This window comes from Phalacrocorax aristotelis, chromosome W, assembly GCF_949628215.1.
Source record: "Phalacrocorax aristotelis chromosome W, bGulAri2.1, whole genome shotgun sequence".
NCBI lineage: Eukaryota > Metazoa > Chordata > Aves > Suliformes > Phalacrocoracidae > Phalacrocorax > Phalacrocorax aristotelis.
This window is the reverse complement of record NC_134310.1, coordinates 5,997,616-6,014,042: the sequence shown is the minus strand read 5'-3', so window position 1 is coordinate 6,014,042 and position 16,427 is coordinate 5,997,616. Positions and strand designations below refer to the sequence as shown.

The following is a 16,427-nucleotide window of genomic DNA, read 5'->3' as shown; positions in this document are numbered from 1 at the left end:
GCAAGGGAAGCTGAGGGAGAAGACAACCCTGCTGTGTTAGTGCAGGGCTAGACAGGTGGACTAGGACAGGGGAGGGGTGAAGTGGGGTGGGGGAGACAAGGCTGGTTGTGCCTGGGGGATCCAGGTTGCGATCCTTCATTCCTAGTGGAATGAGTGGGCTGGGGTTGGGCAGTGGACGTGGAATAACCCCTTTCAAGGGTGGGAAGGCAGGGACAGAGCAGCTAGGCTGGCTTGGCATGTGATGGGAGTCAGGCTGCTCCATCTGGACACTCTCACCATCCTCATGACCTATTTCTCCTGGGTTTCTCCTGGTTCTCCCTACCCCTCCTGTTTCATGGGAGCCCGCTCAGCTCAGGATTCCCCTGACTTTTTCCACAGCTGAGTACAAGACCTTGTGCCCTGGAGGAGAAGGTTTCCGGCCCAACCCCATAACTGTCATCCTGGAAGGTAAGTAGACCCAGCCCCCATGCCCCCTCACCAAGGGCTTCGGTGCTGGGGGAGCCCAGCCCCATATGGGCACTCTGCCATGGCACTGGTCTGGCTGGGTGCCCACCGAGCCCCTGACCACCGACTGATAAACAGCAAGTGTGTGCTCTCCTTGGATGTGCTCCAGCCACCTGGCCGAGCCGCTCGGGCACCAGCAGGGGCTGGAGGTGGTGAGATGAACCCACCAGGGACCCTGGGGTGAAGGCACTGCCTGGGCTGGGCTGGCAGGCAGTGAACACCTCCCGGCTGCTCTTCCTCCTCAGATATCGATGAGTGCCAGGAGCTGCCAGGCCTCTGCCAGGGCGGCAACTGCGTGAACACTTTTGGCAGCTTCCAGTGTGAGTGCCCCCTTGGCTACTACCTCAATGAGGACACACGCATCTGTGAAGGTAGCTGCACCATGGTGCCTGTGCTTGTCTGTGTGCCTGGCATGTATGGCACACGTGTGTGTGCATGCATGTGTACATGTGTGTGCAACAGAGTTGTGCATGTGTCTGGGCTGCCCTAGCAGTGGTTGGCAGAATCCCTTGCCCTTTCTTTTCCAGGCTTCCCATCCTTACCACAAACCCCCTTTCTCAGTGCCAGGACAGCCTGTCCCCTGTGTCAGGCCCATCCATACTTTGTGCCAGCCTACCCCCAACCCCTCGTCAGGCCCTTCTCTACCTGTGCCCAGAGCTTTGACCTCCAATCTCCTTTATTTGGCAGATATTGATGAGTGCTCTGCTCACATTGGGATCTGCGGCCCTGGGACCTGCTACAACACCCTCGGCAACTACACCTGCGTGTGCCCCCCAGAGTACATGCAAGTCAACGGAGGAAATAACTGCATGGGTACGGTATGGTCCGAATCTGCGGGAAGGGATCTGGCAGTGCCCTGTCTGTGCACAACCCCTGAGCTGTGCTGTGGGCAGCACGGGGTGGGCAACGTGGCAGAGCAGATGGAGCAGAAGGGCTGGGAGGGGGGGCTGGGGCTCGGGACGCCTGAGTTCACCAGTGCCTCACCACATCCCTGCCCCTATGCCACACGTGTTGCCTGTGCCGGAGGGGCTGACGCTTGCCCTGCCAGAAGTTATGGGGAGAGACCTAGCACAGCGTTGCTGCTGCCTGCTATGGGGCAGGACCCAATGCTCTCAGTGGAGCAGAGCTTCAGCCCATCACTGCAGCCACTTTCCTGGGCTCCCCTGCATGTCACCTGCAGTCCTTGAACACCAGGACAGGACAGGGTGGCATATCCACAGCAATGGGTGCCCTGGGGCTGTCAGCACCCATTCCTGGGGCTGGCACGAGATGCTGTCTGGGCTGCCTTTGCAGACATGAGGAAGAGCGTGTGCTATCGCAACTACAATGACACGTGTGAGAACGAGCTCTCCTTCAACATGACCAAGAAGATGTGCTGCTGCTCCTACAACATTGGCAAGGCCTGGAACAAGCCATGTGAGCCCTGCCCGACACCAGCCAGCCGTAAGTCAACCTTTCTGGAAAGGTGTCCTGATACCGTGGCTGCCCCATTGCTTTTCTGGCAATCCTGTGCACTTCGGGGTACATACACTAACAAAATAGATGGTGAGAAGGGAGAACATCACGCCTGGCAGGCAGCGCCTGTGGGTAAGCGCCCTGGGGACATGAATTGCACTAGAAGGACACGGGACTGGGATGGTATCTGTGAGAGGAGATGATGTGTGGGCTGCGGTGGGCAGGCTGGCCGTGGGTGGCAGCATTGCGGTGGGGAGTGCTGGCCATGCGCTGCGTGGAGGAGTGAGTCTGTTCCTGCAGGCGAGGTGCACGGATATGCCTTTTATTCTGTGTGTACGTGCCCTGTAGTGCATGTGTGTGTAAGGCCTTTGCCTGGTGCCATACGTGTTCTTGGGGTTCCCCATGTGCCGGCCCCTGTGACTCCTGGCCGAGCACGGTGCAGACCCTCTCCTGCCTGTCAGAGCCCTGCTCCGCTCACTCCAGCTATTGATGGCCCTTGTCCCTCTCGTCCCTCGCTGCACCCCACTCTGCCTGCCGGGCATGGCCATGACCTCGGTGTTCCCCTTCCAGCCGAGTACCAGATCCTGTGTGGGAACCAGGCCCCTGGGTTTATCATCGACATCCACACAGGAAAGCCAATCGGTGAGTAGAGCCCCCATGCCCTGCGGAGCCAGGTCTGCTTTCTTCCCACAGTGCTTGTGAGCTTGTTCCCTTCCCCTCCCTTAGTAAATTAAGCCCTGAGTAGAGGAGAGGAAAAGAGGTGGCAGACATGGCTGCAAGCAGCTGGCCAAGCCTTCAAGCCTACGTCCTGAGTGGCTGGGCTGCCCAGACCTCCCCACATTTGCAGTGGTGCCTTGGTTTCTGCCCCACCTGGGGAGACAAGTGGCCAGTGACCACAGACAGTGGCCAGTGGCCGGGTAGATCTAGACCCGTCATAGCTCTGGTGCTCACACTGCCAGCACCACTGGCCCTACAGCAGCAGGGTTGCGCTGAGAGCCAAGGTTTCATGTTTGTGTTTTGATAGATGGAAGGCCAGAGGAGCTGTTGAAAGATTTGTGGGCTGTCTACAGATGTTTTGCAGTCTTGAAAGATGGACTCGATGGTAGTTTGTGAGACAAACAGATGAGTTTAATCATGGCTTCACCTGGACTTGGCAGTGCCAGCCAGGGGCCTATAAGAGGAGCGAGATGAGTTAATCTTCTGCTCCTAGGAAGAAAGTGCAACAGAGGGTATCAGTGCAGGGCTGGCAGGGCTGGCGGTGGATTGTGCTGGGCACAGCAACAGAGTCAGGGACCCAGGAGCCATCTCAGTACTTCAGTGACCCCCTGCACTTCCCATTTGCAGCCTGGTCCCAGAGCCTGAGCAAGTGCCTGTATTACTGCAGAGGCACACTTGGAGAAAACAAGGTTGGATGTCCTGGGTAGGATCCTTCCCGACATGTGCTGCTCAGGCTCTGCCAGCAATCCCGTGGCTCCTACGACTTGGAGTCCCGTGTGGCTCGGTTGTGTACCCAGACCTCCGCAGAGCAGCCCTAGCTTGGCAGGATCCAGTATCAATCCTCCAGGAGTTGCTCCACTGTTTGTTGGCGACCCTTTCATGCTAGTCTTCTTTTTAGAATGAACAAGGGCAGCAGTCTCCCAGCTATGGGGGATGCTTCCCACCCTTCTGCCTTCCCGGGATGCTGAGAGATGTTGTCTGTGTGCAGATATCGATGAGTGCAGTGAGATCCCTGCTATCTGCACGAACGGTGTCTGCATCAACCAGATTGGCAGCTTCAGGTGCGAGTGTCCCATCGGCTTCAGCTACAACAACATCCTGCTCATCTGCGAAGGTAACGGGGCTGCCAAGGGCGCCCAGGAGGGAGGGGGTTCTCAGCGTGGCACTAGCATCTCCCCACCTCATGGGGCACCAGGGTGAGGGCTGTCAGCAGACATGGAGAGAGTCTACATGTTCTCGGCCTTCTTAAAACCTTCTTCATTTCCCACATCAGTGGTTGGACAAAAATTGCTAATTTTTATTCACATTCCTGTCTGGTTTTCCCCTCCTCTGTTTCTTCAGGTGATTTTTTTACAAAAAGTTTTCAAACGTGAGTGTTTCAAAGTTCAGAATTGTAACTAGAATTCATAATTTTATTGCAAAGCCATAGAAAAAGGTGGAAAATTGATGCTGGTTGGAGCAAACAAAGGGTTACATTCGGTTGACTCCGCTGACCCACTCCAAACCTACCAGGGTGATGGTTCCTGGTGAGCACGTGGCACTCTGCACAGTCAAGGTTTGCATTGCTCTCCTCCCACAGACATCGATGAATGCAGCAGCGGGGAGAACCTCTGCCAGCGCAACGCCGACTGCATCAACATCCCGGGCAGTTACAGGTGCGAATGCTCAACTGGATACAAGCTGTCGCCTAGCGGAGCCTGTGTGGGTAAGATGGGAGCTCTTTGCTACCTATTCCAGAGACATGTGTGCGAGGCGCTGACACCCCTGCCTAGGCTCTTCAGATGGTTTTGCAGACCACCGTGTGTGGACCCAAGGAAGGACAGAATGAAGGACGTGCCAGTCCCATGCATGGGTTCCTTGTCTTTTGTCAAGCCTGGGGACTATGATGTGGCTGTGCTGTGATTACGGTGTTCCTGTACTTTTGGAACAATTCCCAGGGACTGTGGGCTCCTGAGGGATGAGAAAAGGTCACTGTGAAATGCAGCTTCAGTCTGGCAGCACAGGCCATTTTCTCCAATTAAATTTATTTTTGTGCAGTGCACAAAATCTTGTTGTTTGGGCAATGTAAAATTTGGGCCAAAACAAAATTTTGGGCAGCGTATAAATCTTGTTCTCTGTGAAGCCACCTCTCAGAAAACCAAAGCCCCGTTCTGCTGTGTTGTTGCTCACAGACACAGCTTCCCACCAGCAGCCAGGGGTCTGCAGAAGACCAGTGCCTCGGCTTTTCCCACTTGGTCCATCCCTTCTGCTCACTAGTGCCTACTTTCCTTTGTTTTAGGTCGCAACGAATGCCAGGAGATCCCCAATGTCTGCAGCCATGGGGACTGCGTTGACACCGAGGGCAGCTACGTCTGCATCTGCCACAACGGCTTCAAGGCCACGGGGGAGCAGACCATGTGCATGGGTCAGTGTGACTGCCACAGCCCTGCCATGTGCATCAGATATCAGGATGGACGTGAGCTCTCTCCAGCACCTGCTGGGTTGTGCCGAGGACAGCCAAGGCCCACTGTGTCCTCTTGATCCCAGGCTGTCCCTGCAAGCCACAGCAGTGTCATGCAGCTGCCTGGACCCTGTCTGCACACCAAAGACGGTGCCTGTCAGCTCACTCAGCCCCTGAATCAGCTGTGACCTTCTCTCTGCAGATATTGATGAGTGTGACCGGCAGCCCTGTGGAAACGGGACCTGCAAGAACACAGTTGGCTCCTACAACTGCCTCTGCTTCCCTGGCTTTGAGTTAACACACAATAATGACTGCATGGGTGAGTGGCATGAAATCCTGACCACGTGGACTGAGGTCAATGTGGCAACAGCTGTGTGGCATGGAGTGTCACACAGCGGCATGCAGGGGGTCAGCTCTGGGTGTCACCTGGCAGTGGCTGTAGGGGTGGTTGTATGTGTCAGAGGTGTAGGGCTGGTCAAGGCGGCACACTGACACTCACATGCTGTGCGTATCTCTTCCCGTTGTGCTTATCATCTCCCTCCCACAGACATTGATGAGTGTTCATCCCTGGTGGGGCAGGTGTGTCGAAACGGCCAGTGCATCAACAGCATCGGCTCCTTCCAGTGCCTGTGCCAGGAGGGGTATGACCGGACCCCTGATGGGAAGAACTGTGTAGGTGAGTGTCCGGGCAGCAGGCTGGCCCTTCTCAGTGGGCTGAGCTCTGTGCTGGCACTGTGCGGTGCTGTGAGACGTGGTCCCCAAGCTGGTCCCATCAGAGGCAGCTGAGCAGTGGACTCTCCAGAACTGCTCACAGGGCCCCAGCCTGTGGAGCCAAAGCCTGGTCATGTAGCTGCCCATGGAGAACAGGACTTGGCCCCTCCATGCCTGCATCTCCCTTCCAGCAGTGCAGGGGACAGTCAAGCCAGTCCTCTTCTGTGTGCTGAGACCTGCAGGCAGCAAGGAGAAATGCTGTGCTGTCCATGCCCCTAAAGCATGCAGGGTTGTACCAGGGATACCTTGGGAACTACCCCACAGGCAGGGGCTGTGGGGGCAGAGAGGCACGTTGTGCTCTGGTTACCTGTGCCCACCGCTCTGCCTCCTGCAGCACCAGGCCCTGCAGGGCTGAGTTCACGTTCCCAGGGTATCCAAGGCAGGGCATCCTGGAAAATGTCTCATCTGCTTCCCTTGCACTTTCTGGGCAAAGCGGAGCGTAGCTGCAGGCGGGGCCTGGGTGCAACAAGGTTCCCTGCACCCAAGTCCTCCAAGCTGAGCACAGACACTATCCCTGGTTATTTCCCCTCCTCTGCAGACATCAACGAGTGCGTGAGCCTGCCTGGGACCTGCTCCCCAGGCACCTGCCAGAACCTGGAGGGCTCCTTCCGCTGTATCTGCCCCCCTGGGTACGAGGTGCAGAACGACAACTGCATTGGTAATGTTGGCTCTCTGCCTCCTCCATTTCCAGCACAGCGTATGGTCACCTTGGACTATTCCTAGAACAACCATATTCTCCCTCAGTGGGCTGGGGCATCACCACCCCCAAATATCTTCTTGAAAGCAGTTGGACACAGAGCAAGGCAAGGCCTGCTCCCATGACAGCGGAGGCTCTGTGGTTTTGCTGTGCCCTGACCTCTACATTGTCCCATTTGCCCTGAGGGTGGGTTAAGGGTTAGGGCCGGTGTGATGTCCTGCAGGCATCAGAGCTCCCCAGACATCGCAACTTCAGCTGGTTTTAATGCAATAAGGAGTGACCTTTGGCTGCTCTTTAAGTAGTTTGTCCCTGCTGCTCCCAGATATCAACGAGTGTGAAGAGGAGCCCAACATCTGCCTTTTTGGGACGTGCACCAATACCCCTGGCAGCTTCCAGTGTGTTTGCCCCCCAGGCTTTGTGCTGTCTGATAACGGCCGGCGGTGCTTTGGTGAGTGCAGCTCATCATGGTGGGGAGGGGAGCATAACCATCCTGCATGTCTGCGATGACCTCTGCATTTCCCCATCCTCCTACAGATACTCGCCAGAGCTTCTGCTTCACTCGCTTTGACAACGGAAAGTGCTCTGTCCCCAAGGCCTTCAACACCACCAAGGCTCGGTGCTGCTGCAGCAAGATGCCAGGAGAAGGCTGGGGAGACCCCTGTGAGCTGTGCCCGCAGGAAGGAAACGGTAGGTGTGCTGGGACCGAGCTCCACGGGAGAGATGGCTGCGTGTGCCTCCGACATGCGCAGAGTGGGGAAGGTGTGCACGTCAGGCAAGACAACCAGCAATGCAAGCCGTCCAGCAAAGCGGGCGCCTTCATCTGGAGAGTATTGCCTTGAAACCTAGGATCCCTTACTGGACTGCAGCATTCCCTGGGTCTCCAGCAGCCACATTCAGGCTTATTTCTGCTTTGGATCTGCTCTCAGTTCTTTGCAGGACTTTAGATAAGGCAAAAGGCATCTCAGTGCCTCCAGATCCAAGGCAAGCACAGGTGTTCTCCAACAAGCCAGGGTTTTGCAGCCTCCCATGAGCAGTGAGCTGTCAAGCTCTCAGTCATGCTCTAGAAGCCTACAAAGCACGTTCTAGCTTCTGTGAGTAGAAGCACTTGTAAGCGTATCTCACTTTTCTGCTTTCTTTCAGTCGCCTTCCAGGAGCTGTGTCCATATGGCCACGGAGCCATCCCAGGCCCTGGTGACACCCGAGAAGGTAAGGTCTGATCTAGGGATGAGAAGAAATTTGTTTTGTGGGGTAGTGGGTGCCTAGAAGCAACCAAACTTAGGCTACCTGGAGAGTAGGGATGAATCTCCGTGGCAGGAGGGGAGGGACATAGGACTGGGTGCCCTCCCAAGGTCATGGTCTCTGACTGCTCACCAAAGGTTCAGCCCCCAGCTCTGGAGAGGGAGTATCTGGGATTGCAGGGTCAGCCCTGGGAGGACAGGGATATGTTTCTGGTCACATGCTCACATGAGGTTTCCTTACCTTGGTTACCCTTCTAGATGTTAATGAATGCTCAGAGAACCTGGGTGTCTGCATAAATGGAGCCTGCATTAACACTGATGGGTCCTTCCGCTGTGAGTGCCCCTTTGGGTACAACCTGGACTACACAGGAGTCAACTGCGTGGGTAAGGGTCTGCATGGGGAGCACCTGCTCCCTCTTGCTTTATCCCCCTTACATCAGAGGCTATGAGCACGTGTGTGTGTGTATGTGGGGAGAGAAGGAACTTGCTTCTCCCCTGCTCCTTTGCTTTTTACCCCGGCTCCTGGCTTTGCTGGGCTTGTTTGAATGCTCTGGCTGCAAGAAGACACCAGGCTGCATCTTTCCTATCTAACTCATCCACCTACCATGGTCCTGGCTTCCTCCAGATACCGATGAGTGCTCCATTGGCAACCCTTGTGGGAACGGCACCTGCACCAACGTGGTGGGAGGCTTCGAGTGCGCCTGTGATGAGGGCTTTGAGCCAGGTCCCATGATGACATGCGAAGGTAATGCTGCTGTTGGGCAACCCCTTCACACCCATTGCATACTGGCCATGTGTGTGACCCCTCTGGGTCACTTCCTGGGTGAGCAGCAGTCAGGTCAGCCTCCAACAGACAGTGCAGAAAAGCTGGCTGGGGCTCATCTCCACATGAGTGTGTACATCAGCACTGGTCCCCTTTGGCTTCCTCTGAGGCTGGAGCCCAGGAGGAGGTCTCCAGGAGGTCTGGAGACCTGCCTAAATGCAGGAGCTGCCTCACCAAAGAGCCAGGACCCTGTCCCCATCAAAGCTGCTGGGACACCAGGTGTCTGTCCTTCTGCAACTGAAGACCATGACAGGAAACCTTGGTGGAATGAAGTACTCATGAGATGAATGCACAGGGAGGGGAGACATCTGTGTTGGGGAGATCCACCCCTGTTACTGCCCAGCTGACTCTGCTGAGAGCATGGAGTGGAGCTCTCTCTTCTCTCCTGCCTCCCAGATATCAACGAATGCTCACTGAATCCCCTGCTCTGTGCCTTCCGCTGCATCAACACATTTGGCTCCTATGAGTGCACCTGCCCATCTGGATACGCCCTACGAGAAGACAGAAGAATGTGCAGAGGTAAAATCCCCTTCTGCACCCATCAGGGGAGCTCCCACACTCCCCCCACACCCCTCTGCACTGAGCCAGCCGGTGGTGCTGCACAGAGAGAAGGCAATACTTCTGAGCAGGCATCTCTGGGCTTGTGCTCACTCTCACCTGCCTTGGTGTCTGTGCTGTGTGCCAGCCAGCCTGGACCAAGGCTGTGACTGGTGGAGCAGTGCAGATGTGAGCGCTCAGTTCCTAGTTGCCCCCACGGTGCTGCAGATCTGGCAGGTTGAACACGGTCTCATGAGGTTCTCGGTTGCAGATCTGGATGAGTGCGCAGAGGGACTGCACGACTGCGAGTCTCGAGGGATGCTGTGCAAGAATCTCATTGGCACCTTCATGTGCATCTGCCCACCAGGAATGCAACGCAGGCCTGATGGAGAGGGCTGCACAGGTACCAAGGACAAGCCTGGGAGGGATTCCCAGTGAGGCTGGAGGCCACCCTTTTCCATGCATTGTCCATCTAGCTTTATTTTATGTCCTTTCAAACAGCTCCACCCCAGGGTTTCCCACGTGTCAGAACTCCCCATATGTCCCACTAGATGCCCACACACACAAAACCTCTGATCATCTCTGGACCCATGGGTCTATACAGTTGCAGCACAGGATGACACAGTGTTACATCATGTGTCCTTTCTGTTCAGTCTTCCCATGTCTGTGTCAAGCTTCTTTGCACTAAGCTGCCTTTGGAAGGGCCAGCACTGGACAGCCCAGACCTGCAGAGAATTAGGCACAGCAGGAATGCAGAGTGAGCCCAGCTCCACTCCTAGCCCAGCAGCTTGGCCGCTTGCAGGTGGAGAATGTGCAAACCAGGGAAGCGGGTGCTCAGCCACCCTGCTTTGGGAGAGGTCCAGGGCAGGTGGATGTGTTTCTCAGCTGCCTAAGGACATGGAAGAGGTTCTGAAGGACTATGTGAGGGCATTTCAAACTGAGTGGTAGCGTGAGGACTCATGGAAAGCTGAAATTTGCCCGATGCCTCAGCACAGCTCTTCGTGAATCCTTCCTTCCTAGATGAGAACGAGTGTCGTACCAAACCTGGAATCTGCCCCAACGGCCGCTGCATCAACACGGTGGGAAGTTACCGCTGTGATTGCAACGAAGGTTTTGAAGTCAGCCCCTCTGGAACAGAGTGTATTGGTAATTACCAAGTCCTTGTGGGTCTTGAGCAGCCTCTTTTTAGTAGCAGATGATGCTTTTCAGGTGTTTCAGGGTTTCTGAGCGTAAAGGTTGTTGGGCATCACCTTTACCTTTAGCATTATCCAAACCACACCACCCTCTATGCTGGAACTGGCATGGGCTGGACAGGCTGCTCGGTTATCCCTGGTGCTGACACTGACTCAGATCCTGACCTTGTACCCCCACTCTCTCTGTCCAGACACCCGCCAGGGATTCTGCTTCACTGAAGTACTGCAAACCATGTGCCAGATGTCCTCCACCAACCGCAACCTGGTCACCAAATCTGAGTGCTGCTGCAACAGTGGGCGCAGCTGGGGCCCCCAGTGTGAGCTCTGCCCCCTTCCTGGAACCGCCCAGTACAAGAAAATGTGTCCTCATGGGCCAGGATACTCCACTGACGGCAGAGGTGAGCTGGGGCCCAAATCACCTTCAATGCAAAGGGAGAAAGCAGAGATGTGGGTACAGGCAGAACTCCCCTGGGAACTGGCTGGAACAGACCTACACAGTGCCTGGAGCAGACAAGTCGCCTCTGCAACGTTATTTTACAACTCCCTGAATGAATTCTTTGGCTCCCAGGGAGAGTCTGAGCTGCCCTGGCACAGTGCTGGCACAGGAGCATGGGGACAGAGGCAGCATTGGCACTAACAGGTCCTTCTCTCCCTCCTGCAGACATCGACGAGTGCAAGGTACTGCCCAACCTCTGCAAGAACGGCCAGTGCATCAACAGCATTGGCTCCTTCCGCTGCCACTGCAGGCTGGGCTACACCGCGGATATCACAGGCACAGCCTGTGTGGGTGAGTCAGGAGAAGGAAACCCATGTCTCTGGACAGCCCTTGGCCTTGGCAGGCTTCCACCCCTACTTTGCAGCATGCAAAGAGAGGGTCCTGTAACCCCCACCTGGGACCTGCCCTCACCGCTGGCCATACTGCCCTGCATGTCCGTAGCAGGGCTCTGGACACTTTGCCCTATTGCATGAGCTACTATATATCAAAGTTGCCGCCCCATGTTGTTTAATTCCTTAAAAACAAGGCTCTTTGTCTTCTCCCTCTGACCCCAGCAGTCACAGGGACTGGCAGGGAGTGTGATCCAGGGATGAAAGTCTGTGCACAGCCAAACCTTTCGTTGGCAGGACAGCTGGTTCTAGCCAGCCTGAGTGCCACATTGGGGGTCCAGATGTTGACATAAAAGACACCCCTAGAATCACAGCTGCAGGCATCTGAGGAAGCACTGAAGGAGCTGAGGTTGTGCTGTACTTCCAGTACTGAAATGGTGTTCAGGACCACACCAGCAGCTGTGTGTCCTAGACACAGAGTTGAAAAGAGGCCTTGGCTCCCAGAAGCCAAGCTCTGTGCCTAGGAGTAGAACAGATATGACCCTGAGCACCAGGACAGGATTCCTCTCTAAACATCCTTACCCTTTCTCCAGCTTTGTACCCTCCAGCCTGGCTCAAAGTTATTGGCTTTGTCAGAGCCATGGCTGCTAATCCCTGCTGGACAGCAGTGTCAAAGCTCCAGAAATACAAGGCTGACCCCTCCCTGATGTTTCCAGTTACTCAGGAGGAGCATCTGTGCATCTCTTCAGCTAGGAAGGGGCTGGGAGAAATGTCACTCAGATCCACCAGGTCACGCAACATCCCATATTGTGGGATGTCCCATCCATATGGAGGCGATTCAGCTCTTTTCCTGCTGGACATCTAGATTCATTGTGCTGGCTCAAACCAAGGTGCTCCCTCAAAGCCTCTGTCTCTGCTCACCTCCTTCCTGGAGAGTGGAAAAGATGCATTTATCTGGAGCAGGGAGTGCCAGGATCCATGGGGCCATCTGACCACTTAGTTATTTGGACCCATGAAACCTGGGATCACCTTGTATTCAGGAGCCCCTTGGTAGAGTGCATGGTCCAAGGGGTGGTGGGGACCCAGTCCAGCAGCACAACCTCTGAATGCTGATGTGTCCTGTCTCTCGAGTCTAGATTTGGATGAGTGTAACCAGTCCCCTAAGCCATGTAACTTCATCTGCAAGAACACAGAAGGCAGCTACCAGTGCTCCTGCCCCCGAGGGTACATCCTGCAAGAAGATGGGAAGATCTGCAAAGGTATTCACCCAGGGGAAGGCAGCAGAGACCCTGCCTCATCTCTGGCAGAAGAGGGGATGGCAAGAGCTGATTAACATGTGCCAGAACGGTCAAGTCTTTCTGTTCAGCTACAGGACAAGGCCAGACATGGAAAAAGGTGCCATGCTGGACCCTCGTGGACGGATGCATCAGGGTTTCATCTCTCTACAGGCACTCTAGACCTGTCTCATTAGGAAAAAAAAAAATATTCCTTGCCCTTTCCTACAGACTGCACAGCGTATCCCAAGCTGTCCTGAGCATCTTGAACCAGCCTGTCTCCTACCAGTGGGTTGGGAACTATCAGGGCTCTTCCTAGTGCTGGCAGCTGCCAGGCTGGGGCTTTGCCCACCGCTCACGGTGATGATGGCTCTCACAGGCTGCAAGGAAAGTGTCTGGAGAGTCTGGGATTTATGTGGTACAGGAGAGGCAGAGAAAGACCTCTGCATCTTCCAAATGTGTCTGTATATGATCATCAGCGGAGGTGGGAAGAGGCTCCCTGGACTTGTGATTCTTATGTAAGAATTTTGCACGTGCTGTTCCTGAGGCTGGTCCACAACAGGTCCTGGTCTGCCCAGGACCACTGTGTATCACCATGTACCCACGGGTGTCACAGACTCAGACCAGAAAGACCCCTCAGTGAGATAAACTGAGACACATGTTGTTGTGCTTGTTGTTCTAGACTTGGACGAATGTTCCACCAAGCAGCACAACTGCCAGTTCCTCTGTGTGAACATTATCGGAGGATTCAACTGCAAATGCCCCCCAGGCTTCACTCAGCACCACTCATCCTGCATCGGTGAGTAGAGGCATTTGCTGCTCTGCTATACGGCACCAGTAAGGGCCCCATGGGTTAGCTTTAAGCCCAGGAGAGTCTTTGCAGCCCCCCAGCTCTGGCTGTAGAGCACTGCCCATCTCCAGTTGGCCTGGGGTTGTGCGTCTGGCTTGTCTGCTTGCTACTCAGACTGGGCTGAGCTCCACGATGCAAGGCAGCTGTCTGCAAAGGTCCACACCGTTGGGGACTGACTTACAAGCGGCCGCCGTTGTTTTGCAGACAATAATGAGTGCACAGCTCAACCCTCTCTGTGTGGAGCCAAAGGACAGTGTCTGAACACGCCAGGCAGCTACAACTGCGAGTGTCAGAAAGGATTCTCCCTGGACAGCTCTGGTGTCAACTGTGAAGGTGGGTCTGTGTTTCTGGGGCTTTGACAGACACGTGCTCCACTTGGACGAGTTCCTAGTCTCTAAAGCAACTCAGTCCTGCCAAGAAGGGACTGCTCCTGGCTGCACACGGGAAGCCGTGGTGCAAAGGAGAGGTCGGTGCCTGACCTGCCTGGAGAATCACTGGCTGCTGGACAAGTAGATGAAGGTCTTGGTGCTGCAACCGTAGCAGCCAAAGGTGGGAAGGGAATGGGCCTGTATCTCATCATGGGAGATCTCATGCCGGCCAAAACCCACCATGTGCTATGCTAAAGTAAAGCCTATGTTCAGCACAGGGAGCCTGAAGCAGATGTGGTAACAGTCCAGGCCAGACCTTAAGTCAAAAAACATGCAGGCAGGGGCTGCAAAGGGGTGTAAGAGGACCGTGTGGCTGAGGGTGTTATTCAAGTCCAAGCTGCAAAGGCATAATTAGTGAGAAGAACCGCTCACCCACATGAACCCCCTCAAGGACACTGGCCCCCAGGCGTGTGCCATGTGCACATGGTCCCTTTGCACCCAGTGCTGCCACAGGACAGGGAGAAGTTGTCCCACCATCCTGTGTTACATTGCTGCAGATGTGGATGAGTGCGATGGAAACCATCGGTGCCAGCATGGCTGCCAGAACGTGCTCGGAGGCTACCGCTGCGGCTGTCCGCAGGGCTACGTGCAGCACTACCAGTGGAATCAGTGTGTGGGTGAGTGTGGGATGGGGGCTCTTGTATCCTGTAGCTGTGGGATGGGGGATAGAGGGTGGCTAAGCCCTGAGTCCCTCTCCAGCCACCCCTGGCTGTCTCTCACACTGGATTCTGGGTTCATCTCTGCAAACCCTGCACTGAGCTTTCTGCCCTGCCCCGGAGACAAACCGTGCCTGTGCCCAGAGATGGTGCCCCTGCCCTGACCTGCACTGTCCCAGGTTACCTCTGCGGCAGGGACCGTCAGGAAGCTGCTCTGCAGAGTGCTGTGTTCCCAGTGCTCCTGAGCCAGCAGCTCCCTGTGTTGCAAGGAGGATAAAAAAAATCAAGGCAGTCCTTCAGGGACCTGCATGGGATGAGGTCTCACAGGGCAGCCAGGAGAAGGGATCCTGCTGCCAGCTTAGCGATGGCCGTTGGCAGATTTCCTTGGCCATGCGGGGTGGGGAGCACTCGCAGCACAGGAACTCCCTTCCACTAGTTTCTGACTAGTTCTGCTGTCCCTGGGTGCAGATGAAAACGAGTGCTCCAGCCCCACTGCCTGTGGCTCTGCCTCCTGCTACAACACCCTGGGAAGTTTCAAGTGCGTCTGCCCATCTGGCTTCGACTTTGACCAAGCCTTTGGTGGGTGCCAGGATGTGGATGAATGCTCAGCAGGCGGCAGCCCCTGCAGTTACGGCTGTTCCAACACAGACGGCGGCTATCTCTGCGGCTGTCCTGGAGGCTACTTCCGAGCAGGACAAGGGTAAGAGAGTAACCAACAGGTCTCTGCCAAGGTACCTGGTACCTTTTTTCCATCAGGCAGACGCCAGGCACACTTCTGAAGGCATGTAACACAGGAACACACCCACTCCTGCTTGCCCAGTGGCAGCACCAAGCCTAATTTGCATCTTTATGCCTAACTTTCCACACACACCAGGTCCCCACAGGCTTACTACCCTACAGAGCTGAGTACACATGCTCAGGCACCTACACAAGTACTCCCAGTCTAGTACGCAGACTGGCCTGGCCAGCCACACCTCACCTGAGGGTAGCTGCAAATGTGGAAAGCGAGCAGGAGAGAGCTCTGCCTCTGCTCCGTTGTGTCACTTCTCTGAGAGTGAGGCTCCAGGGCTACCTCTCTGCTACAGAGACTTCTCAGACTTCTGTTTAAGCATCCCTGGTTAAAGCAGATTTTAAAAGCATATCTAGAGTGACTGTCAGAGCCTAGGACTCACCCACTACGCCCCAGTTTGACCAGCAAAAGTAGAAACTGTTTCTCAACTCAGCTCATATGATCTCCAGTCTGGTCCTTGGACAATTTCTGTAGCCTTAGATGCCTTTAGACTCAGATGGACTCAGAGCCTGGGACTGCTTTCTAGCATGGACCCTAGCCACTAGGCAATTGCATCCCCTTCCCCAGCTTCACCGTGTCTGTGAGAGATCAGCCTTGAGCATGCTGAATCCTCGAGTGCAGCAGTGTATCAGGTGCTGTCCAGTCCAGCCTGTGCCTCACATCGGCTCTGTGCGTGCCTTGTCTAGCCGCAGAAGCAGGACTCCCTACAGGGTGCCTGGGTGCTCTCCACTGCCAGAGGAGAGAGAGATTTAACACTTCTGAGTCTCTTTCAAGAGGTTTCTGCTGCTTTCTCGAGGGTAGGTAGCCAGATACCAGGCAGTTGTGCCCCAACTCCACCACAATTAGTAGCTCAGACTGGCAGCTGAACACAGCTCCCTTGGGCCAGAGGTCCGTGATGTGCTCTTTGCACTGCTGAATCTCACCCGTGCATCTCTTCCTGTAGTCTCCACAGGCTCCTCCATGTTCCTGGGGCTATTGCAGGCTGCCATGTGCATGGTGCCCCCAGGCACACCCCAGCACCCTGCTTCTCTCTCCCACCAAAACAGTTTGAAAGAGCCCCAGAAGCCAGTGAGCTCCCTTTCCCACCCGAGTCCTCAGCTTCTCAGTGTCGGTCTGTTCCTCACCCATCACGAGATCCTCATGCTAACGCCCATCTCCTCTTCCATTTCACTAACCCAAGAGTTAGTGCAACTGCTAGCACTGTAGCAGATGCTCTGCAGATCCATCTA

At 55.3% G+C, this 16,427-nt stretch overlaps 1 protein-coding gene across 3 annotated transcripts in view; it reads left to right on the top strand.

Moving 5' to 3' along the window:
* The window catches only part of FBN3 (fibrillin 3), a 115,964-nt gene that overhangs the window by 95,732 nt on the left and 3,805 nt on the right, over positions 1–16,427 (top strand). For all 3 annotated transcript variants that reach the window (XM_075077991.1, XM_075077994.1, XM_075077992.1), the window contains 26 exons: positions 379–447; positions 750–875; positions 1,192–1,317; positions 1,798–1,947; positions 2,530–2,601; positions 3,665–3,790; positions 4,256–4,381; positions 4,955–5,080; positions 5,319–5,435; positions 5,664–5,792; positions 6,426–6,545; positions 6,907–7,032; positions 7,119–7,271; positions 7,725–7,790; positions 8,081–8,206; positions 8,448–8,567; positions 9,042–9,164; positions 9,454–9,585; positions 10,203–10,328; positions 10,567–10,773; positions 11,037–11,162; positions 12,337–12,459; positions 13,157–13,273; positions 13,529–13,657; positions 14,250–14,369; positions 14,877–15,108. In XM_075077991.1, coding sequence (XP_074934092.1) covers positions 379–447; positions 750–875; positions 1,192–1,317; positions 1,798–1,947; positions 2,530–2,601; positions 3,665–3,790; positions 4,256–4,381; positions 4,955–5,080; positions 5,319–5,435; positions 5,664–5,792; positions 6,426–6,545; positions 6,907–7,032; positions 7,119–7,271; positions 7,725–7,790; positions 8,081–8,206; positions 8,448–8,567; positions 9,042–9,164; positions 9,454–9,585; positions 10,203–10,328; positions 10,567–10,773; positions 11,037–11,162; positions 12,337–12,459; positions 13,157–13,273; positions 13,529–13,657; positions 14,250–14,369; positions 14,877–15,108 — 3,313 coding nt within the window. The remainder of the gene's footprint in view (positions 1–378; positions 448–749; positions 876–1,191; positions 1,318–1,797; positions 1,948–2,529; positions 2,602–3,664; positions 3,791–4,255; positions 4,382–4,954; positions 5,081–5,318; positions 5,436–5,663; positions 5,793–6,425; positions 6,546–6,906; positions 7,033–7,118; positions 7,272–7,724; positions 7,791–8,080; positions 8,207–8,447; positions 8,568–9,041; positions 9,165–9,453; positions 9,586–10,202; positions 10,329–10,566; positions 10,774–11,036; positions 11,163–12,336; positions 12,460–13,156; positions 13,274–13,528; positions 13,658–14,249; positions 14,370–14,876; positions 15,109–16,427) is intronic.